Source organism: Carettochelys insculpta, chromosome 1 (genome assembly GCF_033958435.1).
Source record: "Carettochelys insculpta isolate YL-2023 chromosome 1, ASM3395843v1, whole genome shotgun sequence".
Taxonomy (NCBI): Eukaryota; Metazoa; Chordata; order Testudines; family Carettochelyidae; genus Carettochelys; species Carettochelys insculpta.
In genome coordinates this window covers 303,750,008-303,777,880 of record NC_134137.1, presented here as the reverse complement: position 1 = coordinate 303,777,880, position 27,873 = coordinate 303,750,008, and the positions used below count along the sequence as shown (strand labels likewise).

The following is a 27,873-nucleotide window of genomic DNA, read 5'->3' as shown; positions in this document are numbered from 1 at the left end:
CAACTTCTCCTGGGAAAATTTAACCACTTTTGCCCTAATTTGGAGCTAGTTGTTTGTTGTCATCTTAAATATAATATTCTTTCTATCTATGACATTTAATGAGTTGCCCAGGAAGCTTTACAAGAAATCATCTCATGTGGAAAGCAAAAGGGTAGGACCACTAAGGCAACTGCTGCCTCCAAGTGACAGCTTTGAAGGCTCACAATCATACTGTGATGAGTGCTAGCCATAGGGTACAGTAAATGAGGGAAAGTAAAGGGTAAGTAAAGTTTTATTTTGCAGTGTATCATTTTAACATTACTGTATATGTTCTTCTGTACTACTGATTAGTCAAAAGGGGAGAAATGAGGGTGTCAATGGGAGAGAGAAGGGAAAAAGGAAATTGGAACATATAATTAGTTGTAGGACATATGGGCTATGTGTACACTTACGAAAACTTCGAAATGGCCATGCTAGTGGCCAAATCAAGGAATACTAATGAGGAGCTGAAATGAACATTCAATGCCTCATTAGCATGCCATCAGCAGCACTTCAAAAGTGCCACAGTTAGCTCACCTGTGGCTTGTCTACATGGGGGTCCTTTTTGAAAGGACCCTGCAGACATCAAAATCCCCTTATTCATTTCAATGCCTCATTAATATTCTTCGATTTGGCCATTAACATGGCCATTTCGAAGTTTTTTGTTAAGTGTACGTGTAGCCCATATGTCCTACAACTAATTATATGTTTCAGCTTCCTTTTTCCCTTCTCTCTCCCATTGACACCTTCATGTTCCCCCTTTTGTCTAATTTACAGTACAGGAGAACATATACAGTAACATGAAAATGATACACTGCCAAAGGAAACTTTACTTACCCTTTAGTTTTCCTTCCCTCATTTATTGTACCTTATGGCCAGCAATCATTACAGTGTGAACTGATTTACTTACACTTTAGCTTTACTTACCCTTTAGCTTCTCTTCCTTCATTTCCTTCCCTCAGCTGATCGGAATAAAGGGATTTTGATGTTGGCAGAGTCCTTTCGAAAAGGACCCCCATGTAGATGAGCCACGGGCAAGCGAACCGTGGCACTTTTGAAGTGCCACAGCCAGTGGCATGCTAATGAGGCACTGAATATTCAACACTTTTTAGCCCAGTGCTCTTGCTACACCATTAGTTTGTCTGGAGTTGGAATGGCTGACCCTTATTATAACCATTATGCCTGCATCTCTGAGTATACTATAATGGAACTACCCTTTCAACTGGAAATTTTAACCTTTAGTGCATGTGTATCTTTTAAGCTCCAGATGTTGTCCAGAATGTTTGGTGTACTGCAACAAGTTGGCAGTCCATTCTAGTGCACTGGGACCCACCTGCCAAGTCCAATGGAGTGATTACACATTACCTCATAACATTTGAAAGGAATGCTACAAACATTTCTGCTTTTGATAAAGTGCATACATTCAGAGATCTGCTATCAAATATTTCCTACCAATTTAAAATAAAAGCTGCAACATCTGCTGGTGAAGGAAAAGAACAAATATGCAATGCCAGCACATTTCCAGAAAGAGGTAACTATTTTTTAAGTTAAAATTTTAGATGAATTTAAATGACAATTTAATATTTAGATCACTAATTCTGTTTTTATGTTAACTGTAGCATCCCAGTCCCTTCCTCAGTTAAGTACAACCACAGTTTATGTCTAATATCAGTTAATGAGAAATGGAGCTGGTTCTCCAACCTGTCTTGAAATACCATTGATTGTAGTCCCAAGGGATAGAGTTTATCATGGAATTGCTAGTGGAAAAAGTCAGTTGGATTTGGAAGTACAAATGAAGAGTTATGGTCTTCCTATGTTAAATCTGAGCTCTTATTTTATTTCTTCTGTATCACCCAGTCCTGGTATGCTCAAAAGCTAGATTGGCTGGTGACCTCACCTATCAAAGGCTATGTCTGCACGAGAAGCCTCCCCCAACAGAAGTCACTGTCAGAAGGGATTTCCCAGCAAAACTTCTGTCAACAGATTGCATCTACACATAAAAGCAGATTGAAAGACCAATCCTCTCTGTCAACAGAGAGCAGCCAGACTGCCCGGCTCTCTCTCGATAGAACGGCTGATCGGGAGCTCTGCAAACAGGGCTGCCTGATGAGCCAGAAGCCCTGCGTGTTGACAAAAGGGCTCCAGAGCAGCTACACAGCTATTTAGTCTGCGGAACACTGTTGAGAGAGGTTTTATACCTGAATGGGGAGAGGTATAATGCTGCCAGTGGATGTGCCATGTTTTGTTGACAAGCTGTTGACAAAGAGTATTTTGTGTGCAGATGCTCCATGTTTTTTCTCAACAAAAGCCCAGTGTTGCTGGAAAATGCCTCTTGTATAGAGAAAGCCAACTACAATTAGTGGCAAGGTTTTGTCTGAAATAGTAGTATTTCTGCTGGTGACATCCTTTGTTTTAACAGTAAGTGGTCAAAACTGCAGACTCACTCATTTGAAGTGTTACCATCCAAACTTTCCTTTCACTATTGTATATTTAATCATCAAGCTAGTTTTTCAGTGGTGCAACTTGTAGGAATGGGAGCATTAATTTGCATCTGCAGCCTTGAGAGGCATGAATATATCAAGAAACATATAAGTTCATTCTCAGGTGGAATGTGTTTTTCTTTCTCATCTCTAAAATAATAAGAGCTTATTTAAACACATAATATTAGTTCTTAGTTTGTCTCCGTTAATTGGAACTAGCTCTCTAATTTTCTTTTATAAATAAGAAGTTAGATAAGTATTATGACAATGTTATATCAGAAATTCTTGCTCTCAGTGGTAATAGGGATATATTTGGAAGTGTATTCTACCATATCATTTTTCATAAATTTGAAGTCAATATGATTATTCACATGCATACAAGGCATGCAGGGTTGGTATTCAGTTTAGGATCTGCATAAGTTCAGACTGAATATTAAAGAAGTAACATATAGTTTCTCCAACTCTGACAGTGCAAAAACATTTCTGGTAAGTGGCTTTCAAACTTTTAAGCAGACATAAGGTAAATACAAAAATCAGTGGAAAAATATATGTCCAATTTTTGGTAAACTTAAAAATTCCTCTTTATTTTGTCATCTTGTTGTATGGACCTGGGAACAATGCCTATTTTTACTTCATTTTGTGTGTTGGTTTCTTTGCAATAAAAATACCTAGGAAGAATTTGTAAGATGGGATGACATGAGGCAGATAGATAATTGGAGTTACAACGCAAAGAATACTGACTAAACAGTATTAATGATTCATTTAGATTCTCATTTGGCTGTACAGTTCAGCCATGCTTGTACATCTTTTTGTATGTTATTTGTAAACATTCTCATGTCTTTTGTTTTGAAAAATGTGTGTACTACAAAGGACTGTTGTATTCACATGAAAACAAGCATATTTGTATCTGAGGAAGAATATTTGCTATTTGTTACTTACTTTTCAGTAATTTTTGCTAGTTTTCATGTAAACAGTTCAGCTATCCAATCAGATAACTGACAGCACTTCCATGTGGCTTGGGGTGAATGATGCGTGAATGACGAATAATGAGTACTTGAATCAAACAGTTCGTAAACCACACAAAACCTAAAACTTGTATTTTCACACTATTTAGCAGATCTTTATGAACAATTAAAATATTGAACACATTGGGATTGCTACATAAATCATTCCCAAACAGAGTGAAGAGCTGTTAGGTAACTGAGCTATAGGTAATAAGGTTACCAAATTCACTTGGAAAATATAGTTTTAGAAAATATACATGTTCAACCAGCTCCCACTGAAGTCAGTAGAAATCTTTCCATTGTCTTCAATTGGATGATAACCTTGAAGAGAAAAGGGTTGCAGAACTAAGCCCTAAGCCTACAAAATATGGATTGTAGCTCAGACTTGTGTTGTTTAACATTTAACTGAAATTTTAGCACAAGGTCATATTTGTAATAAATTGGTTAGTAGCAGGAGACTATCGTCTTAACTGTGTGTTCACATGAATTGTTTTCTGATGAGTGCCTGCTAGGAATCAGAGATTCATGGTAGGGAATGGAAACAGTTTTATAGCTGTTGTCAGCTTTTTATTTATGGTGGGCTAAGATTAGTTACAGAGTACATGGCCAGCTCTGAGTCACTGACAATGCATTTATTTTTGACATAAAGTGAAATCAAATTTGGTTCAGTGTCTCATTGCATAGTGTCTGACCTTTAAGTTCCTTGCAAAGATTATTCGATTTTTTAAAAACACAAACATATTCATATCTGGACATAATTAAACATGGATCATGAAGATTAAATTTTTGAGATTAGTGTTTGGTGTCTAATGTTGCTCTGCTGGTATGGTAAATCACTTGTACCAGGGTAGAGTACATTATGACCTATAAAAATCTATGAACTTTGGGGTAGTTACATTACTTTGTGTTTAACTATTTTATATAGGATATGAATGATAATATAGAAAGATTTTATGACTGAATAACTATCTTTGAATTACGTCCAAGGAAAAATATATATTATGATTTCATTGGGGTTGGGTGAATTTTCAGAGGAAAAATCTGCCTTAAACTGGTAAGAAAATGTTCTCTAAAAGGATCTCTCTGTTTTAAAGCCATCCTTGTTTACCTAGATCTGTGTCTAATTTAGTCATTTGCAAATAAATGTTAAGCCTATTAAAGTACCATTTTAGTTCCAAGACATCGATCAATTAAATATAGAAACTGCTATTATGTTTCATTTGCAAATTTTGTATTTTATCATGGAATCATAGAATCGTAGAATTCTAGGGTTGCAAGGGACCTCGGGAGATCATCTAGTCCAGCCTTCCCCCTGCCTAAAGTAGGATCAACCCCACCTAAATCATCCCAGCCATGACTATGTTACGCTGGGACTTAAAACCTCTAGGGAGGGAGATTCCACCACCTCTCTTGGTAACACATTCCAGTCCTTCACCACCTTCCTGGTGAAATAGTTTTTCCTAATATCCAACCTACACCTCTCCCTCTATAACTTCACACCATTGCTCCTTGTTCTGTCATGTGTCGCCATAGAGAACAGTCTCTCTCCATCTTCTTTAGACCCTCCTTTCAGAAAGACTGCTATCAAATAAGCCCAGATCTCTCAGCCACTCCTCATAGGTCATATACTCCAGACCCCTAATAATTTTTGTTGCCACCCACTTCTATTTCTTCTTCAATTTCTTCCCTGTTTGTGAGCAGCTGATCAGGTTCCTGCAGCACTTGTATGAGGACGATATCCCAACATTCTCCAAAAACTTCCTGGATTGTTTGTGTACTGCTGTATTCGTCTCCCAACAAATGTCTGAGTGATTAAAATCTCCCATGAGAACCAGCACTTGTGATTTGGAAGGTTATCGTAGTTGTCTGATGAAATTCTCATCCACCTCATCTACCTGATCTGGTGGCCTACAGCAGACACCAAACACTATCTTGCCTCTGTTGCTTCCACTTCTAAGCTTAACCCAAAGGCACTCAGCTGTCTCTTCCCCCTCCATAAACTGGAGCTCTGAACACTCATATTGCTCTCTCACATAAATCACAACTCCTCTTCCTTTTCACCCCGCCTGTCCTTCCTGAACAGTTTATACCCTTCCATGACAGTGTTCCAGTTCTGTGAATTATCCCACCAACTCTCCGTTATTCCAATCACCTAATACTTCTTTCACTGTGCCAGGGACTCTAATTGCTCGTTTTTTTTCCAGGCTACTTACATTCATATGCAAACACCTTAGGTAATAATCTGATTGATCTACTTTCTTCTTTCAAACGAGTGGTCCTCCTTTGTTGTATCTTTTTCTTTCCCCACTTACCTCAGGGCGTGTATCGCTCCCCCTGATGAACGTATTTTAAAGCCCTCCTCACTAGGTTTGCAAGCCTGTCTCCAAAGATGTTCTTTCGTCTCTTTATCAGTTGGATCCCATCACTTCCCAGCAATCCTTACTCTCGAAACAGAATACCATGGTCGAAGAAACCAAATCCCTCTCTCTGACACCACCTGCGCAACTATGCATTTACTTCCATGATTCGACGATCTCTACCTGGACCCCTTCCTTCGACATGGAGGATGGATAAGAATACCACTTGCACTCCTCTTTGATCTTCGTTCCTGGAGTTACACAATCTGCAGTGATCCACTCAAGGTCATTCTTTGCTGTGTCATTGATTCCTAGATGGAGAAGTAGGAAGGGGTAAAAATCCGCAGGTTTGGTGATTTTTGGAAGTCTTTCTGTTACATCCTGGATTCTAGCTCCTAGTAAGCAGCAAACTTCATGAGATTCCAAGTCTGGATGGCAGATGGATGACTCAGTCCCTCTTAGGAGGGAGTCCCCAACCACCACCACGCATCTTCTTCTGTTGGGGCTGGTGGTTGTAGAACTGCCATGCCTAGGACTTCCCATCCCATGCTTTCCAGCCAGTGGGGTCTTCTTCTCATCCTTTCTCTGAGAGGTCTCTGCCATATCATTCTCCTCTATATCACCAGTGATGAGAGCTTGAAAGTGGTTGCTTACCTCTACAGGAATTGGAGATAACTGAATTGGCTTTCTTCTCCTGGAGGTTACATGCCTCCAGTTTTCTTCCTTGGTTTCTACTATCCTCATTGGTTGCTCAGCCTGTTGTGCCTGCAGTACGAAATGTTGCCTTCTATCGAGGAAGTCTTCACCTTCTCTAATGGACTGGAAGGTCGATATTCATGCCTCACGTCCTCTAATCTTTTCTTCCAAGATGGCAACCAGCTTGCACCTGGTACCTATGAAATCCCTTCTGTCTTCCGGGAGGTAAACAAACACAGCACATGCTCATATATGCGTGTGCGTGAAAGAAAACATATAATTTTCAGCATGAAGAAAAGACATAAAGTTACTTTGCCAGACTCTATTTTCATTGTTCTGGAGTGTGGTATGGTTTTCCTTACTGTCGTCTAGCATTATTGAATATCTATATTGTACTAACAGCAATGGTCCTCAACCAGGCCAGGCGCCCATTGTGCTAGTTACTGTTCATATATAGAATGTAAATGACAGGCCTTGCCCCCCAAAAGATTCTATACTTCCTTCTTCATGGATTCATAGATTCCAAGGCCAAATGGGCCATTGCGATCAGCTAGTCTGATGTCCTGTATACCACAGACAATAGGACTTCCCCCAAATAATTTCTTCAGATTGTTTGTTAGAAAAAACATCCACTCTTTATTTAAAAAACAGTGATGGAGAAGCCACCATATACCCTTTGCAAAGGTTTAATTATTGTCCCTAAACCCATGCTGATTGGTATTAATTATATTATTTTCATTTAATTCTTTATTAATCAAGTCTTATATTGAGTGGTCCATTATCTTGACCAAGATCAATATGTGACTTTATTTTTTCTTTTACCCAAGTCATATAATTTAACCTTGTAAAATATTTGTACATCATTCATTTTCTTCCAGGCTCCTGAAACTTCTCCAGTATTCCTAGACTTATGGAAAGTCAGCATTAATGGTCCAATGAGCTCTTCAGCCAGATCATTTAAAAAACTTCAATGTAAATTATCTGGACCTACTGGTTAAAAATGCCTACCTTTAACAGTTATTATTTAACAACTTCCTGATAATAGGAGGAAAAATATGATTTGTGATATATCAGTCTAGAATAGAGCACCCACATTTGAGGCGAAAGGGTGTCTGTGTCCCTTGCTGCCTCATTAAACAAGGGCAGGATTTGTCTCATAATGAAGAAAATACTCAATCACTCACTGCTGCCAATTGCCATATAAGATATAAAGCATTCAGATAATTGCAGAATGAGATCGTGATTCAGTGATATCTAAGAGTTCCCTCTGTTACAGAAGCCTATTTGATTCCCATACTTACATGTGCTGAGAACATTATTGTTATTATTATCAGTAGTAGTAGTAGTAGTAGTAGTAGTAGACTCATCCATTATCAGATGTGTTTAACTACAAGATAAACTTACTGGATTCTAAACTGCTTGTTCACTTGACCTCACAAACATGATAAACTCTGCTGCTACAGCTTTAGATTTTCTTTTTATTATGGGTGGTCAAAATAAGTTTGATGATTCTTTTCTTTTAAGCAGATAAACCAAAAGCAGTAGAGAATCTTAGAGTACCAATTAGTCATTAGGGAATGCTCCTGTTTCTTCCTCTCCGTGTATTTTTCTCAGGCCTCTCCTACTATATTTTTCAGTGAGTCTCTCATATGAAGGGTCTGATCCTTCTCTTATGATATATTCCAGTTGACTTCAGTGGAAATATTATTAGGCCTATAGGGCTACACTTTCAAGTTCTCAGAAACCAACATTCAAACCAGGTTTTCCTTAGCTCACCTCTTACTTAGGCACCTACACAAGCCTCAGCTTCCCAAAGAGCATAGTGCCCAATGGGTTGAGGACTTTCCAAAACGTGACCCCTGCTGTGGGGGTTGAACTATTTTCAAAATCTTGTCTATAATATTGGATCAGTGACCAAATCATTGGAAAAATAAAAGTTAACATTTGTTATGTTTTTATGTCATGAATTAGTATCTTGTCCAAAAAGAAAGATATGCTCATTTAGTGACAGATTGTGATGCCTTACTCACGTTGAAAGAAACATTATATCATGAGTAATCCAAATTAAATCTAGTACAGATTGAACCTCCCTAATCCAAAACTCTCTCAGCCAGCAACATCCTTAATTCAGCATGGTTTTAGTTAGCTGGAGAACCACTTATCACGGGTGTGGCCAAGATTCCCATGGTCCCGTAAAGTTTGTTTCCAGCCACCAGTCCTGGCTCTCGATGCTCTGTTTTGTTTTTTAGCTCTAATTTACACCTAAATATCTTCTAAGAGCCCAGTAAGCCATGGAAGTATTAATAATGCTTCTGGACAATACTAACCTCCTGTAATCTGGCAAATTCTCTTGTTTGGCACCGGTCAGGTCCCAAAGGTATCAGGTTAGAGAGGTTCAACATGTGGAACAACCTTGAGAGTAAAGTACTGTTCAGTGTAAGCAGAAGTACCACGATCTGGCTCTTAACAATTCTCCATGAAATGTAATTTTATGAATACAAAAACCTCCAAATATTTATTTTCTGAATGTCCTTTTTTGTGCATGCTTCTATTCCAGGTTCTTCACTGCAGATCTTTTGATGCTCTTAATACTGCACAGCAGATTTATAGGCTGCCATTATTCTTTAAAAGCAAACTCCCTGCTAAAGACAGCTGTCCTGAAAGACAATTTCTTTTCATTAATATAGTTAGGAATGAGGTCATATCATATTACTTTTTTGCTTTTCCCGTCCTGCACAGCTGCAGCTATTTCTTTCTGCAACCTCCACAGTTAGAGTCATCTTCTTTCCTTTCTCAGCAGATTGATTTTTTTTTGTCCTTTACTGCCCAAGTGTCAACTTCTCCATCATGATGAGTAGAATTTTTGCTGCAAAACTCACCTGTCTGTCTGTCTCTCTCTTTTTTTGGCTTAGCTTTGTATGCCAATTCCATCAGCCCAGTTTCTGTGCCTGCCACACTGTTAATGTTTGATTCAAATTCATGTGCAGGTTGCTTCAGGAATTTGCTTCCATTTAGGGTCTTAGATAAAAGCTTCACCTGAAAGTTGTCAAAGGCTTTGGGGCTCCTGATCACCATCAAAGCCAGGTGAGAGTAAGGAATTTAAGGGACTTGGTGCTTGCTTCTGAAGTTTGACCTCCTTTAAACACCACTACGTAAACTTGGAAATTCCTCCTCCTTGCATTAGTGCAGATATTGAGTTCACTCGTGCTCCACAATGAACTCCTCTGGCATAGATGATGGAACCAGGGATGCTGGGAGTGCTGCTTAAAGTGGTTCTTTTATATAGAGGGTTTACATTTGTATTTAATGGCTCTCAGCACTCCTACTATAAAAATTGTTCCAGCACTCTGTCCTCTGTTTCAGTTCTGAATTCAAATGCTAAATAGAATGAAAACAAAATCTTTCATATTTTAGACTGTGCTGTACTTCTTATTCTGTTATAATGAATAAAATGTAATCAGCAAAGTATATTTTATGAGGCAAGTACTTGAAAAAACTGATCATGTTAGAATGAGTCTTACGATGTTTTGGTGGTGGGGGTTAGACATCTGATTAGCATCAAAGGTCTAACCAGCTGGTCAGAATTCAACTCTGGACAGTTACTGTCCTATTGTATACCAATACAACTAACTAACATCCTTTTCTTGCTTTTTATTTATACAGTGTCTTTCTGAAGGCCAGTGAAGGTTAAAACAATTACATTTAGATGTGTATTAAAACAGAAATATGTCTTTGGGGATAAATATGCAGACCTTTGTTCCTGCTCTGATGAAAGCATCAGCTCATAAAGGATAAGTCCTGAATAATACAATTTATTATCTGAAGTACTTTTATTATGAACATTTATCACTTCATAGTTGAATCATGTTTGGAAATTTTAAACAAGCTGTATGATTATTTTAGGAGGCATGGAATGTTTTTTTCAAATTAGTACCATCTGTGGATACAACAAGGTTGGAGAATTTTAGTCATTCTTGAAGAATGGAAATCTGATTCTCCATGCTAAAGTAACTATAATCCTGTTTGTATCTGTAACCCAATAGCATAGTTGTCTTGAAGTTGCCTAGCTGAATATGCAGTTTATCAAAGCAGAAGGCAGTGTATGATGGTGTACCACTGCTGATCACTTGTAATTACCCTCCAAGTTCCTGCATTCTTCTTTTGCTGCACAGGGGATTTAACATCTTTTCATTTATTATGAACAAAAAGGACATGTATATGTGATTTGACCATTTACAAGTATGTGATGAATTAAAATGAAAATTAAAATGTTAAACTAGCATTTAAGTATCCAATTCCATTTTAATCAATTGTTTAGGCATTGCAGCATGAAACAGTATTTTCTGCTGTCTTACGCTATATTTGATGGCGCAGAAACAAAATATATTTTCTATTGATCCAGTCCCTTACTAAATTCAAAATGTGATTAAGTAAAAATGAAAGACACTATATAACAGTAGAAGAGTATCTATCTACTTTCATGTGTATCTAAGGTTCTTACCACCCTTGATAACTGAAAGGACTTATTCCATCACAGAGGCAAGTTTTGATCTATTGTTATTAGGACAAGGCCTAATGTATTCATGGAAATATGTTTTAATTTGTAGTTCACTGACTCCATGAAGTGTCTTTTTCATTATTATGTTACTGCACTTATGCTTCTAGGGCATCATCCCTGCACCGGGGGGGTCAGCAATCTTTCTGAGACAGAGTGCCAAAATTTGACCTTTTGACCTCTATGTATGGTTTGAGTGTTGGTGCTCCTTTTGGAAGTCACTAATAGTCCTGCTTGCAACAGCTTCATTAATAAATACGTGAAGATACAGAGCTTTACTGTTTAGGTGGTGGTTGGTAGCATTAGCTAGTCTTTTGTTAAGCCACAGGCGGCATGGCTTTTGAGCAAGCTCCCTGCTGCATGGGTGTGGAGGGGTGGGGCTGAGCTCCCACTTTGCGTGCCGATGAAAATTGGCTCCCGTGCCACTCTTGTTACCTGTGCCAGGGGGTTGCTGACCTATGCCCTACACCTTTCAGGCTGTGCAGCATACTCATTTCCACAACTGCTGGCTGAAATATAAAGGGGCTGTGTGGGGCCATAGGTTTCTCTTTGCCTCTGCCCTCCACACTAACACTTTGTTACTATTCTCCCCTCCTTGTTAGACATGCAGGAACTGCAATTGTCGTTTGCTGCTCTCTGTCTCTCTCACAGAGATAGAGAACTTCTAGTCCTCATAGTCATGGAGAAAAGCTTGAATTTAAAAAAAAATGTGGATTTTAAACTAATCTCATGATTTTGAGGGCCTGACCCTGAGTTTTGAATATTTAAACATAGCAATATTGCAATCCTGAAAGCAACTGATTTGGATTCATTTTCAAAGTGAGACTTAGCAACAGCTATTTTATTCAAGCTATTTTATCCCCCCCCCCACCAAATCCATTCCTATAGTTATAATTTTAGTAACTGAACAAGCCAGACATCATTTCCAGTGTAATAATTTTCCTTCAAAAATACGACTCTCATTTAAAAAAAACCATGCAGCACCTCATTAGGCGAATTCTCCCAGAGGCAACTTCAAAGCAAAATTTTTTGTAGCAAAATTTTGGGGAGTAAGGGCACTTCTAAGTTGCGCAGGTACTTCAAAGTGCCGGCGGCTACACCCATGTTGGCACTTCGAAGTTTGCAACTTCAAAGTTGCCGCGGGGAGAATTAGCCTAACGAGGTGCTGCATATTCATCACAGCACTGCATTAGTATTCTCCGTTCAGGCTGATTACCATGCCCCCTTCGAAGAAGACACGGCCTTAGTGTGTAATAAACATAAAATATTCCATGTACCGTTCTCCTGTGAACATCCTACGTTGCTTATCTTCTGCTGTTTTTTTTTCTAAATGGGAAAATATTAGGATTGCACCTGTAACACATGTATGTAGTTCTCTGTCTGATTTGTTATGTTGTGCTGTAAACTGTTTTTCTCCTCAGTAAGCAACAGAGAGAAGAATATAAAACCTTAATGTTGATTCGGTGGAGTATTATAGTATTTCCAGGCAATGTTTCTCTCAGAAGATTCTTTGCTTCCATGAAATTTCTTACTTTTCTCGTGTTAAAGTAGGATAAAATTCCCCATAAAAGTCTGTGGAAAAACTCTCATTCACTTCAGTGCACCAGGATTTTGATGATAGTAATTAATGATACAGCACTAAATTACTCCTGTACAAAGATTAAATAAGAAAACTAGCATGGCTAGGAAATTATTTTTGTTTAAAGGCTTGTTGGCTAGAATGACCACACTGCACTTTTAAACTGCTGGGGGTTATTTGGCTGGCTGGCTAACTGAAGGGAGTGGTGCTTTATGTCTGGGAAGTGTGGGGTGAGGGGATGCAGAAGGAAGGTTTGGCCAAAAGTCTTCAGGAATCAGCTGCAATCTCCTGGTGACTATTAAAGGCAACTGGGGAGATGTTAAGTGGCTGAAGTCCGATTGGTAGCACAGCAGAGCTAAGGTAACTCCTCACTTACCATGGCTGTGCACGGCCCCCAGAAGCAGCCGGCATATTCAGCTCCTAGGCACAGGGCCAGGCAGGGGGGTCTCTGCATGCTGCCTTCACCCCAGGCACCAACTTTACTGTTCCTGTTCACCAGGAATCAGAGTGAAAGTGAGCCTGTGCCCCTTGCCACTCCCATACCCCCAAACCTGAGCCCTCTCCTGCACCCAAAATGCCTCCCCAAGCTAGCACTCCCTCCGGCACCCAACCCCCACCCCACCGCAGGCTCAGCCCAAAGCCACCTCACATATTTCAAAGCTTTCAGCCCCACCACCCCCGACCAGACCCTCCACCCCCTTGTGCAGCCCAACCCTCTGCCCCAGTCCAGTGAAAGTGAGTAAGGGTGGTGGACAGCAAACAATGGAGGGAGGCGGGTGGAGTGAGCAGGGGTGGTATCTCAGGCAAGGGGTCAGGGCAAGCGCATTCAGGTTTGTTCAACCCACTTGGCAACCCTGGGAGGGAGATGAAAATTGCTGCAGAAGTGTCTGCACAATTGCTGAATCATCCCCTGGCAATGCAGGGCTTAAAAGGCTCTGTGCTGCGTCTGAAACCTCCCATTTACATGCAGTAGGCTGACACAGGAGCCACTCACCTTCCCCATTAGTGGTAAAAGACCAGGCTTAGTCAAGATCAGCTGTGGGCATTACACTGGCCACCCTATTTTTTTAGGTAACGTGGGATGGAATTTTTCTCTTTCTATCACATTGGCTTGTGTGCAGTTGGGGTGGTTTTTTGCCTTGCCACCTGTTCCTGCTTGATAAGAAGGGCAGTAAGGTATAGTCACAAGTCACTGTTCCAGTGCAGTGTGGATGTCCAGTGCAGGTATTCCATACCAGGGATAGGCAGCGACCAGGTAAATGGCTTGGGAAGTAGTAGTAGTAGCAGCATTCTTCAGTCAACGTAGACTATGGATCGCACCCTTCGTAGTTCCGTTCAGCATCCTCATTTGCAGTGTCGGCTGTGACTGCGAAGACCCACACGAGAGTGACAGTCCTTGCTGCATCTGATGCATATGTAATGGGTGTCTGGCAGGTCCTTGCTGTGCTTTCTGTGGGCTTGCTTCTCCTTTGCTAGCTGTCTGATCCTTAACTCACCCTTCTGAAGGCCCTTGTATAGTTCCTGCCTCCATCTGCTGCAATTATCTGCCAGCTCCTCCCAGCTGTCTGGCTTGATGTCTACTTCCCTGAGGTCTCTCTTGCAAACATCTTTGTAGCGCAACTGGGGACGTCCGGGAGGTCTTTTGCCAGAGGCTAGCTCACCATACAGGATGTCTTTTGGGATCCTTCCATCGTTCATCCTGTGGACGTGGCCAAGCCAGCGGAGCCGCCACTGCCTGAGGAGGGTGTGCATAGTTGGGATTCCAGCTTGCTCAAGGACGGTAGTGTTGGACACTCTGTCCTTCCACGACATTCCAAGGATGCGCCTGAGGCAGCACAAGTGGAAGACGTTCAGCCTCTTTTCCTGGCGGGTGTACAGGGTCCAAGTCTCGCTGCCGTAAAGGAGGGTGCTGAGGATGCAGGCTCTGTAGACTTGCATTTTGGTGTGAGTGTACAGCTTGTTGTTTTTCCACACTCTCTCGCTGAGTCTGGACAGAGTTGTGGCTGCTTTACCAATCCTCCTATTTAGCTCAGTCTCCAAGGACAGGATGTCAGTGATGGTGGACCCGAGGTAAACGAACTCGTGGACGACCTCTAACGTATAGTTGTCAATGCTGATTGATGGAGAATCAGCAACATCCTGAGCAAGTACATTTGTCTTCTTTAGGCTGATGGACAGCCCAAAGTCCTTGCATGCTTTGGAGGACCGATCCAGCAGCTTCTGAAGCTGGTCCTCTGTGTGTGACATGACAGCAGCGTCATCTGCAAACAGCATCTCTCTGATGAGGACTTCCCGCACCTTAGATTTAGTTTTCAGCCTTGCAAGATTAAACAGTTTCCCATCAGAACTTGTGTGCAAAAAGATGCCCTCTGTTGAAGATCCAAAGGCGTGTTTAAGGAGGAGTGCGAAGAAGATCCCGAACAATGTCGGAGCAAGGACACATCCTTGTTTGACGCCGCTCCTGACGCGGAAAGCATCCGATAATGTGCCATCATATTGGACAGTTCCTCTCATGTCTTCGTGGAAAGACTGGATTATCTTGAGTAACCGTGGAGGACAACCTATCTTGTGGAGTAGTTTGAACAGTCCATCCCTGCTGACCAAGTCGAAAGCTTTGGTTAGGTCGATGAAGGCAACATAGAGTGGCTTCCTCTGCTCCCTGCATTTCTCCTGCAGCTGCCTCAGAGAGGAGACCATGTCGACGGTAGATCTCTCTGCACGGAATCCACACAATGATTCAGGATACACCCTCTCAGCAATCTTCTGGAGTCTGTCAAGGATGACGCGAGCGAATAGTTTACCAGTGATGCTTAGGAGGGAGATTCCAAGGTAGTTGTTGCAGTCGCTTCTGTCTCCTTTGTTCTTATACAAGGTTACGATGTTAGCGTCGCGCATGTCCTGTGGAACCTCTCCCTCTCTCCAGCACAGGCACAGTAGCTCATGTAGGGGTTCCAGGAGAGTGTCTGTGGCACACTTGATAACCTCTGGTGGTATACCATCCTGGCCCGGGGCCTTTCCTACTGCAATGTTGTCAATGGCTTTCTGTAGTTCATCCACTGTTGGTTCCTGATCCAGTTCGTCCATTACTGTTAGGAGTTTGACAGCATCGAGGGCTGAGTCAACCACAATGTTCTCGCATGAGTACAGCTCGGAGTAGTGCTCGACCCAGCGCTGCATCTGTTTGGCTTTGTCAGTGATGACTTCACCAGATTTGGATTTCAGAGGTACCATCTTGTTCTGGGTGGGTCCTAATGCCCTCTTGATGCTCTCGTACATTCCCCTGAGGTTACCAAAGTCAGCACTGGTCTGGATGCTGCTGCATAGCTCGAGCGAGTAGTTGTTGGTGCAGTGCCTGGCCATCTGCTGTACTGTTTGTCTGGCTGCTCTGAGTGCTTGCAGGGTATTCTGGCTTGGTGAACGTTTGTACTCCATGAGCGCAGCACACTTTTTTCGATGGCTGGAATCATCTCATCAGAGTTAGCTTCGAACCAGTCATTTGTGTTTCTAGCCCTTCTTCCAAACACCAGCAAGGCTGTGTTGTACATTGTATCCCTCAGATGCTGCCTTCTGGATGTCATATCAGCACCCCCAGGGTTGCTGCGCAGATTCTCCTCGAGGGTCGCTCTGAACTTTTCAGCTCTCTCTGAGTTAGCCATCTTTCTGGCATCGATGCGGGGCCTTCCAGTTGGTTTAGAGCGGTGCAGCTTCTTGGGAATCACCTTGAGTTTGGAGCAAACTAACGAGTGATCTGAAAGGACTTTGTTAAAAGACTGAATGGGGAAGGATGATTGTGGTTGTGAACACCTGTGATTAGTATGGCAGGGAGCCAACCCTCCCATTCTTAGAGCCCCCCTTAACCCTGCTATAAAGCAGGTGGGTGGTAAAGTCCCAGTCAGGGGGCCAACAGACTTGCTGGGCCCCTTGGCAAGGTGGGGAGGGCCATGCTGGTAGCAGCCAGCCTGTAGTGCCATCCAGAACAAGCTGTGCCACATGTCCCCACCCCCAGCAGACTTCAGAGTCTCCTGGAACATACGGTGTAGAGCTCCAGGGATCAATTTACAGTTTACAGTAGCAATGGAGGTGTCTGGGACTCCTGAGCCCTTTGATATCACCAGGCCCAAGGGCAATTGTCCTATTTACCCCCTCCATTCACAGAAGTATAAAAAGGACCTAAAAAGTTACCTAAGTAAAAGTGCAGGTGATTTCTGGGGTGGAGGCGGGAATATGCAATGTACTTAAGTACAAGTTACCAGTGTCCCTCTGGAAAACTATTTGAGAAAAAGCACACGCGCATGCCTGTGCGCACATACACACACACAGACACGCGCGTCACATCTAGATTGTACTGAAGTATCCAGAAGTGAAAGCAGCCATACTTTTACTCAAGTAACAGTTGGGGTACTTTTGCCGCCTCTCCCCACTCCTCCATCAATGTTGGGCCCGGTCCCAGTGAAGTCTTTCCTGGAGGGACCTTCATGAAAAGGAGGAGAAACCAGAAAAATCTCCTTGGGTAATTACAGAATAAATATTGTGTTACCTGCACTGTACACTCTTATCTGCAGAGTAACCCCAGGTATCTAATAGTAAAATTGTGGCCTGATTAAATCCATGTCACATGTCTCCTGTCCTTTTTTTTGTATAGTCAGACAATTGGTGTTTCCACTTTCCTGGGACCTGTTTCTTAATATTCTTGTGCTGCCACTCCCCTCCCATTCTGTCAAGATTTTATTCTTGCAAGTCATTCCAAAATATTCAGATATAGGTTTGTAACACTAGGAAATCATAACAAAAAGTGAACTCCCAGAGACAAAAGTTTCAGATATGCTCAAAGGTCTGCGAAAGCCACTGGAATTTTTTCCAGAAAGAATATCCTGAGATTTTTCTCCTTTATTTAAATATCCATGTTGCTTAGTTATCGGTGTTAGGATAGTTAAAGGATTTTTGTTTTACTTTTACCACTAATGTTTTTTCCCTGAGGATTTCAAAACAATAAGGTAGTTACAGGGAAGAATTTTTGAGGAGATTTCTCTTTTCAGTTTCTGCTACTGATGAATGCTAGTACTGTATTATAGATAATCTTTGAGATAATATTAGCTTGGTGTCTGACTACATGATCCTATACAAAACCATATGTCTTATATCCAGTCTGAGAGATCTGACAAGTCCACTGTGGGCTTAACAGAGATGTGACATCCTCTTGTGTAAATACACATTCATATGTACACATATAGATGTGTGAATAGATGGCAAAAGATTTACAAACTTTCTTTCTTACATTGAATTTTCCTGTTACTGAGTTTTTGTTTTTAATTTCTATTATTTCTTGTTTGTTGAACAGCACTGAATTTTGGAAAACTGAGCCTACTCAGTGTATTCATACGTATACTGTTATGTGTTTAAATGCTCAAATGTTAAATAACAAGCGTATGAAGCCTTGAAATTTTGTCTGAGGATTGCATTACTAAGACTGTGGGCCACAATTCAAGATTTCCAAGTGGGAGTAGAGGAATCCCAGTTAGCAATAGCAGTAAAAGATGCTGAGGTTAGGCCAAAAATAACTTCATTTATATTCTCTCCCCAAGAGGAGGAATGGTCCCAGTATAGCAAGAGCCATACCTCTCCTCCTAGCTGCATTTGTGTGCCACACTCAGATGTATTTTTCTTTAATCCAGAACTATACTAAATGTGGGTGCCATATGTAAGTATATATAGAGCTGGGTTTTTCTCTCATGTTCACTGGAGTGTGACTGCATTTATATCGGTCGAATTACTCCTTACAACAATGTAAATCGGGGAGAATCAGGCTTCTAAGGTGCAGTATATTTAGCAAGAGTTTGGGCAAAATCTGAACTGATCATATGAAACTGTATTCTGTATTCATTAGACATGTTTATTAAAAACAATTTTTTAACTATGGATAAATTAAAGGTAGTTAAGACTCCTTGTCATTCAAGGTAAGATATCTTATGTTAAATTAAAATTTTATTTTAATTTTCTAGTCCCCAGTGCTCCCAAGGATGTGGCTTTTTCTAACATTCAAGCAACAAGTGTGACTTTGCGATGGAGAGCACCAGATACTGTCTTTGGCTATTTTCAAAACTACAAGATTACTACACAGCTACAAGCCATCCACTGCGGTGACTGGGAACATGAAGAATGTATTGAATATGAGAAGGATCACTATTCCTATGAAACCAGCATGGATGACTATATAGAGAAGACTATATATGAATTAAAAAAATTCAGATGGTATAGGTTTAAAGTTGCTGCTAGTACAAATGCTGGTTATGGCAACACTTCACCTTGGATTTCTATGCAAACTCTGCCTGGCTGTAAGTAAGGATAAGTGTCATACCTTGTATTTCTATACTGAAAGTGAGTCCAGCTAGACATACAAATGTAGTCAGAGGTGATGATCTTTCTTCCAAAAGCTTTCTCAATGGTGAAGCAGTGAAGAATTTGTTGTGATGTTGTGGCTTTAATGTATTTACCTTAGTGTTTTCAAACAATATTTATTCATAGCTAAAGTAATTCAGGACTGAAGAGCCTGTTCAGTGCCAGGATGTATCTTACTACTTACAGAATGGCAATTTAATTTCTCACTCAAAGTCCTCCACAGACATGTCTGATTTTTTCAGTTTCCATTTGCATTTTTAGGTAAGCGGTATGGGGCCGTTTACAGCACACATGTTTTAAAACAATCACAAGTTTAAAATTTTATTTATTTTACTAGTCTAATGGCACTTTTAGTAGGGGGAGAACAAAGGACAAGAATAAAGAATAAAGAGCAGCTGAGAAGCTAGATTTCTTGTCAATATCATATACTTTAAATATCATGTAAAAACTCTTACAAGTTCTTTACAAGAGACACCTGCAGATTTTGGGTTATAACTAGTTTTTTCAGACAGATGTTCTTCTAAACAACATTGTAGAAAAAAAGACAAATATTTTTGTTCGAGGAAGATATGAGGGTTGTATAGGACTGGTATTGGGATATATAGTCTGTTGCATCTTGGTTGCTGATTTAAATCCAGCTCAGGTCAGTGGTATAATTTTTATAGCTGTTTTTAGTCTGTGTGAAATGAGTTAATTTCGGTACTGTTTTTAAGGGACTGTCTACATCACAAAACAATACCAGAATTAGAAGTCTTAGCAGAGGTTCTGAGAACTTAACTAGCTATGGAAAGAGGATTTCTCAATCACTTCTTTATCTATTCTAGTCGTATTTTTATAGCATGACCATCATCATGGTTTCTGAATGCAGAGAACTTTTATATGGTACTTCACAAATTATTAACCTGATCAATTCAACATACAAACCCTCAACAGGGGAAATTGTTCACAATGGTGTCTTGACAGAATCTTTCATCAGACTGTCAGGAGTGTGAGAAAGATGTCTTTTGTCACTTTTCCTGTTGTTGATCACAATGGACTGGATTATGAGCAGGGCAACAGATGGCCATGAACAGGGCATTTAGTGGACACTTTTCAAACAGCTAGAGGACATTGATTTTGCTGATGATGTAACCATACTTTTCACACCAACATGAAAACATGGAAGAAAAGGTTGCAACACTAGACAAAACTGCCTCAATGACTAGACAGAATATTAATAAGGGAAAGACTAAGACAATAAGGATCTGCCAGTCCAACAACAAAACCAGTCCTTGCCAGTGGACTGGGAGGGGATGACCTGGAAGATGTGGAGCAGTTTACCTTCTCGACCTGGGGAGTAATATGGGCACAGACAGAGGAACAGACAAGGATATCAATGCCAGGATAGGGAAAGCAACAGTTGCATTGAAGGCTCTCCATTCCTTATGAAGTTCACAAATAACATCTGTGAAGAAGAAACTGCAGATCTTCAACAAATGTGAAGAGTGTGCTCTTGTATGGATGCGAGACCTGTCATACTAAAAAGTCTTCAAATTACAGGCTACAGACATTCATAAACAGATGCTTGAGGTACATCCTTCACATCAACTTGCAAGACTTTGTCACAGATAAGGAGCTTTGGAACAAAGTAGGACAACAACTACTTGACATTCAAATCAAGAGAAGAAAGTGAGGATGGCTAGACCACCCTCTCAGGAAACCATCATCCAGCATAATCCGTCAAGCTCTCACATGGAACCCAGAAGGAAAACACAAGGAAGGAAGACCTTGGACAGTGTGGAGAAGATCTAGTGAGACTGAAAGGACAACAACTGGGGTACTCCTAGAGTCAGCTAGAAGTTTTGTCCTGAGACAGAGTGAAGTGGAGGAGACTTGCAAATGACCTGTGCTGCACCCAGAGTACAAGGGTTTAAGTCAAGTCAAGTCATCAGGTAATACCGCTGCACCCTCACACATACCAGTAAATTTGCACGCTTGTGAGGTAAGATGGGAAACTGAGGAACAGAGCGACTGAACAACTTGTTTGAGGTCACACAGAAAATCTGTAGAGAAGAAGAAAACCAAACCTAAGTCTGCCATATCTCAGATAAGCACCTGAATGACCATCTTTTCTCTCTGCATGTGTAAAGTTAAGCAAGTACACAAGTAAAATAAATAGGCAGGATCAGGGCCTAAGTGTGCACTCTACGTTATATATGCAACTGTTTATACATACACAGACATAAGAGGCAAAGCAATGAAAGTGGCATATTATAATACTTCAGCTGCTGGCTTCTATTTCCCGTACACTGTCCTGTTTCCACAGACACCAGATCAACAAAAATAAAGAGCCATATTTTGCAGTTATTTTTAAGTACAACTCACCTTGATTTTAATGGAAAATTCTTCCTATAAATTGAAGGCTTAATATAGTTCAAGATAAAGAAGTTAAAGCTTTTTTCAAAATCAAACGTACAACTTATGTTTCTACAGAAACTGGGTAGGAAAAGTTACTGGCAGTTAACAAGTCTGAAATAAATTTCTCATTTACGGATCTCAGCTTCTGTCTGCCTGCCGAGAAATGCAATTCTTAAAACAACTGCTCAGTTTAGGACACTTTTAGTTTCAAAGAGTGGGATGGGGAAGAAGATTTAAAATAAAAAATCTTGAGAAAATATGTTTTAGATTCTTCAATGCCAGGATGCAATGATTTGAGGAACTGTTAACTTGCCGACCTATTCCAGCTAATAAGATTAACATGGAAGTTATAGATGGAAGAAAAGACCTGTTAGACTTCCCAGTAATGAATGAATTCAACAATATAAGATTAAATTGTACATTTTTGGGAACTGTTGGGAGTTATTTCACCCTTACAATCCAGTTAAACAAATATAATATTGACTTGGATCTGTCAACATTCTGAACTGGTGCTGAATAATTGTCATTACCTGTGGAATTTTTTGGACAGGCTTTTATAGTCTGTGCAGCCAGCTATCATAAGAAACCCTAGTTATGAATTGGAAGTTTATCAAAAGTATTCAAGATGGAAATATAGATAGGGTGACCATGCTTCCCGTTTTCGGTGGAACAGCCCCGTATTTTGGACACTATTCTGGCATCCTGATTTATTTTGCAAAAGGGGCAAATTGCCCTGTATTTTACAGTGGTTCACCTGCTTCCCCCACCTGGGGGATCTGGGAGCTGGGAGCCAGACCAGGCAGTGGCTCAGCTGCTGCCTGGATTGCCCCAGCAGGGACTGGAGCTGAACCAGGGCCACAGGGGTTGGAGTGGGAACCGCGGGGTGTGTGTGTGAACCAGGGCTTCAGTGGGGTTTTATCTGGGGCCTGGGCAGTGGCGGTGGGGGTTGGAGCAGGAGCCAGGATTGGAAACAGAACTGTGGGGGGTTGAGTGGGGCTGCTGGAGCTGGAGCCAGAGTTACCAGGGGTTGAGCCAGGCTGCAGATGTTGAAGTGGGAGCTTGGGCGGTGGGGGGATGGGAGGTTGGCGTGGGGCTGCTGGAGCCAGGGCCGTCGGGGGGATGAGCCGGGATGTGGAGGTTGGAGCAGGAGCCAGGGTGGGGGAGGAAGGAGGCTGTGTGGGGCTGCTGGAGCTGGGGCCGGTGGCCGGTGCTGGAGCTGGAGCTGGAGCCTCAGCCACAGGGAAGCTGAGCAGGGGGGTGAACCATGGCCACAGAAGTGCTGGAGCCAGAGCTGCCTGGCTTCTCCCGGCTGGGGCAGCTGGGAGCTGGAGCTGTGTGGTGGTGCGGGCTGCCACCCACAGCTCAGGGAAGCCAGGAGCTTTGCTGGTGGGGCGGCAGCGCTGTTTCCGGTGTCCCAGATAGGGTGACTATACATCCCATTTTGTCCAAGATGGGGGTCATTCCCCATGTCCCATATTTGGCTGGGGGACATATGGTCACCCTAAATATAGGGCCAAATGCTAATGTCACTGACTTCCATTCAGCTGTAATAAGGGACAGTAGGTTTTGTGTAACTAACTTGTCCATACAAGTTACCCTACTTATAGACAGGAAATCAAACGGAACATTCAGTGTAGGGATAATATATGTCTTTTTATTTTGCCTGTTACAGATGACCTAACATGATTCTTTTCTGCCTCTAGCAATAGTAAAACTATGTTGCTGTCCCTTACATATAGAATAAAAGATATAGCTATGTCTAAACTATTGCCTGGAAAAATTGTATGGTTGTGCTTTCAAAAGAACAGATAGTCGAATAATTAGTACTCTCATTTAATCCAAAAAGTGGAACTATGTAATCAAGCACACAACTATGGGACTACATCGTTGATTCAGTAGCTTCCTTGGCACGAAAGGCAACAGAAAAACAAAGGGAACAAAAAAATCCAGCAACATCAGTCAGTCAAAATATGGACAGTCTATAGCTGGTTATAAAACAGCCACAAACGTACCTGAACATTTTCAAAAAATGGTAATTTTTCCACTAATCCTTCTCTGTAGAAAGCTGTGAGGTCTTTGGCCAGTGCTTGATAGTTACGGAAAGCACTGATTGATGTAGCAGAAGAACTTCCTCTGAGGTTGTCAAGCCGCATTCAGGCAACTGCCCTACCCTGCTCCAAGGACAGGGTCTGTGACACTGTCCAGCCTGACAGTATAGGATTCTGTTTACATGGGCAATGACATCACTGAGCATGAGCAGTAGTCTCTCTGCCATTCATCAAGTTCTCCCTGGCTTAATGGCAATCATCTGAGGAGAAAATGAACAGGCCATGTCAAAAACAGTTATCCACCTGGCAGTGGAGACAAGGCCCCTCAGAGCTAAGGTGGATCTGTGGAACAGACATGTCTCCTGCTACCTCAGTCCAATCCTATAGCTCCTGCCAGCTTGGCATTTTTTGTACTTAAAAATGTTTAAGGAATCTTTATTCAGTTCCACTTTCACTACTTTGCCAGGGATTCTTCAGTCCCCACTATGTAATAATGTCAATAGCAGTCCCTGTATACCAGCAATGAGAGGGTGGTTCAGGGTGCACCATAAGGCTAGTTAGGGAAACTGCACACAACAGGTGTGGATCTCCTCCTCTTTCCTTATTGGGAATCAAGCTGAATCAAGCATCTTCTGTGTGAGTCTGCTGATGCACAGCCAGGGAAAACAACTTTATGGAGCTAAGGGCATCTCACTGCTATGTGGAATAGCTGGAGATTTAACCCATAGAAGTCAATTAGAGTTGTCTGGGCACATCTGCGAGCGGGTTTTAACCCAGTGCTGCTGGTTTTCAAGCAAAAGCTCTATAAGATGTTGTTCTTCAGGAATAGTAAGAGAGAGATAGTGCAAAGTAAACTTGCCTGTGAAATACCACTCAAAGGATCTTTCTTGGAAGAGGGGAAAGTGATCAAAAGTAGCCAACATGGATTCATCAGGGGCAAGTCCTGCCTGACCAATCTGATTAGCTTCTATGATGAGGTATCAAGCTCTGTGGACATGAGGAAGTCAGTGGATGTGATATACCTTGACTTCAGCAATGCTTTTGTTACGGTCTCCCACAACATTCTTGTCCATAAGTTAAGGAAATATGGATTGGATCCTTGGACTATAAGATGGATAGAAAGCTGGCTTGATGGTTGGGCCCAAAGGGTAGTGGTCAATGGCTCAGTATCCGGATGGCGGTCTGTTTCAAGCAGCATGCCGGTTCTGGGGCCGGTGTTATTCAACATCTTTATTAATGACCTGGATGACGGACTGGGTTGAACCCTCAGCAAATTTGAAGATGACACAAAACTAGGGAGAGAGGTAGATTCATTGGAGGGTAGAGAGAGAATCCAGAGGGACCTGGATAAATTGGAGGACTGGGCCAAAAGAAATCTGATGCAGTTCAATAAGAAGTGTAAGAGTCCTGCACCTGGGGCGGAAGAATCCCAAACATTGTTACAGGCTGGGGACCGACTGGCTCAGCAGCAGTACAATGGAAAGGGACCTAGGGGTTATGGTGGATGAAAGGCTGGATATGAGTAAACAGTGTGCCCTTGTAGCCAAGAAAGCTAATGGCATACTGGGGTGCATTAGGAGGAGCATTTTGAGCAGATCTAGAGAAGTAGTTATTCCTCTTTAGTCGGCACTGGTGAGGCCACATGTGGAATATTGTGTCCAGTTTTGGGCCCCCCAGGATAAAAAGGATGTGGATTTGCTGGAGCAGGTTCAGCGAAGGGCAACAAAAATGATTAAGGGTCTGGAGCACAAGACCTATGAGGATAGGCTGAGGGATTTGGGCTTTTTTAGTTTACAGAAGAGAAGACTCAGAGGTGATTTAATAGCAGCCTTCAACTTCATGAAGGGGAGCTCTAAAAAGGAGGGTGAGAAACTGTTCTCAGTGGTATCAGATGGCAGGACAAGGAATAATGGTCAAAAGTTGAAGAGGGAAAGGTGTAGGTTAGATATTAGGAAAAACTTCTTCACCAGGCAGGTGGTGAAGCATTGGAATGCATTGCCTAGAGAGGTGGTGGATTCTCCATCCCTTGAGGTTTTTAAGTCTTGGCTGGACAAGGTCCTGGCTGGAATGACTTAGTGGGGGTTGATCCTGCTTGAAGCAGGGGCCTGGACTAGATGACCTCCTGAGGTCCCTTCCAGCCCTATGATTCTGTGGTTCTGTGATTCTTTGGGCATAATATAATTTGCAGTTATTTTCATTTCTCTCAGGCTTAGTCAAAACCTAATGGCCATTTGTCTCAGCCCCAAGAACTACTTACAATATTTACACATACCTAGTTGCAACATTATCTAACAGACAAATGTTTAATAATCTGAATATATTTTGGGAAATTAAGTGGAGGATCTCACTACCTCACCATAATTACAGTACCTTTTATGACAAAGTAAAAATGTGTTCTGTTTGCTTTTAAAATGGTAGGAAATCCTATTTAAATTCTTGGTCCCTCTGTACATATTTGTAGCCATAATCAGTAATGTAGTAGAGTAGACTACATGGTAGTGCGTTACTCAGGATTAATCCAGCTCTCTCCTCCAGATCAACTACTCAGCCTATCTGTTAGTCTATAAGGTGCCACAAGACTTCCTGTTGTACTCAGCCTTCTGTTTTGTAGATTATCCTCATAGAAATGGTCTTACTGTGTCATAAAATAGTTTAATGGCACTGTTATTGCTTAGCTGATGGACTGTGCAAAGATTCAACTCTGTTTTGCAAGATACCATATTTTCAACATGATCTAAATTTGTACAAACACCAGTATATTAGATCACAGTATTGTGGCACAAAAAGAGGAGGAGAAGGGAACATTTTCCATAACAAGAGAAACTTATCTTGTACCTACACTCATTCTGATCTTTTGCATTCATAACAAGCAAAATATTGCATTTTATAGTCCTTATCATGCTTTCTTAGGAAAAAGTCATTTTGGAGAGCCAAACTTAGGTGGGAAATGAATGGTACCATAACCACTGAATTCATTCTGCATTGTGGTATAGTAAGGGAACTTGGGAACGGGTATTTTTTGTAAACTGAAAGCCTTCCATTTGCAAAGGTGTCCTGAGATATAATGTAGTCCTTGGAGGATCCCTGAAAGCCAGAGGCATATGTGGACAGGACCAGACCCTATGAAGTGCTTACCCACACCTTACATCTATTAGGGCAGGATGGTTCATTCTGTTCTACCTTGCATGTTGAAAGTAACAGAGAGATAGCTGTGTTAGTCTGTATACTATCAAAACTGCTTTTTCTTGTTCTTTTCTACCTGTACACGACCCAAGGTATTCAAAATGTGCTTTTTTGGGGGTTGTGTACAGGGTCAGCAGTATATTGCACAGGGAAATCACAGTGATTTTCCAGTTAAGTGAGACTATGGAAAGTGAGCCTTGACTAGTTTCACCCCTGCCCTTCCCAGCACCTACCCTGCCAAACTCTAGTGCCTGGAGGGCCTAGAGTTCTTGCTTTTTGGGGTCAAAGTGAGAGGAGTGATATTGTCATGTTTGAATCACCTTAATTCAGGCAACTTTTGCCTTTAAGAAGCAGGGAATTCTTTTTTCCTTTCATTCTGTTTATGGTGAGAACGTTGAATCCTATGTCTGTTTAATGCCTAAATATCAAATATTTGAGGGAGTATCTAGATTGATTTAACTGGCCCTGAGAGTTTTTTCCTTAAAATAACAATAAAAAGGCAGTTCTTACCCAAACTGGCAAGTATGAACTTCCATGAAGAGGTTAGGATGTTCAGTCTTGTTTTTTAGGGCTCTGCTAAATGATGGGCTATCCAGACTTACCTTCTAGCAAACACACTTAACTGCTGCCTTAGCATCAGGACACAGATGGATGGGAAAGATGACCCTGACCTCCATAAGACCCACATTCCTGTGCCAGGATAGAAGCATGATAATCAGGAAATGATGGTTGTTAGTTACAGAAAATGCATTATTGCGAAAACCAGGAGAAAACTGCTTATGAGAGGAAGTGATTGGATTATAAGGGAATGAGCGAATAAAACCAGGTCGTTTCTACTGAGTAAATTGCTGTGATTTATAAGAGAAAGTGTATAGTGATATCTTACCCTAATACTGACTAGACTCATTTCACAAAAAAAAAACCCACAAAAAAAAACCCTAAATCAGAATGTGACAGTTACCACTAAGACAAAAGTTTAAAAAATGTTTATTATGTAACACCAAGTGTTTTGTACCAGCATAGTCCCAGCATCCAGTCTCCTTTTGTGTTTTGCAGATTATTGTACTGTAGTAATGCAGCAATGGATACTGCAAACATTTTGTACACTAGCAGAAACTTTGAGGAAAAAGTAGGGAGTGAGCTAACTTAAAAATGAGTTA

General features: G+C 41.4%; 1 protein-coding gene across 3 annotated transcripts in view; it reads left to right on the top strand.

Moving 5' to 3' along the window:
- Positions 1-27,873, top strand: part of PTPRQ (protein tyrosine phosphatase receptor type Q) — a 220,786-nt gene that overhangs the window by 125,805 nt on the left and 67,108 nt on the right. For all 3 annotated transcript variants that reach the window (XM_075012304.1, XM_075012297.1, XM_075012312.1), the window contains exons 42-43: positions 1,280-1,549; positions 18,689-19,021. In XM_075012304.1, coding sequence (XP_074868405.1) covers positions 1,280-1,549; positions 18,689-19,021 — 603 coding nt within the window. The remainder of the gene's footprint in view (positions 1-1,279; positions 1,550-18,688; positions 19,022-27,873) is intronic.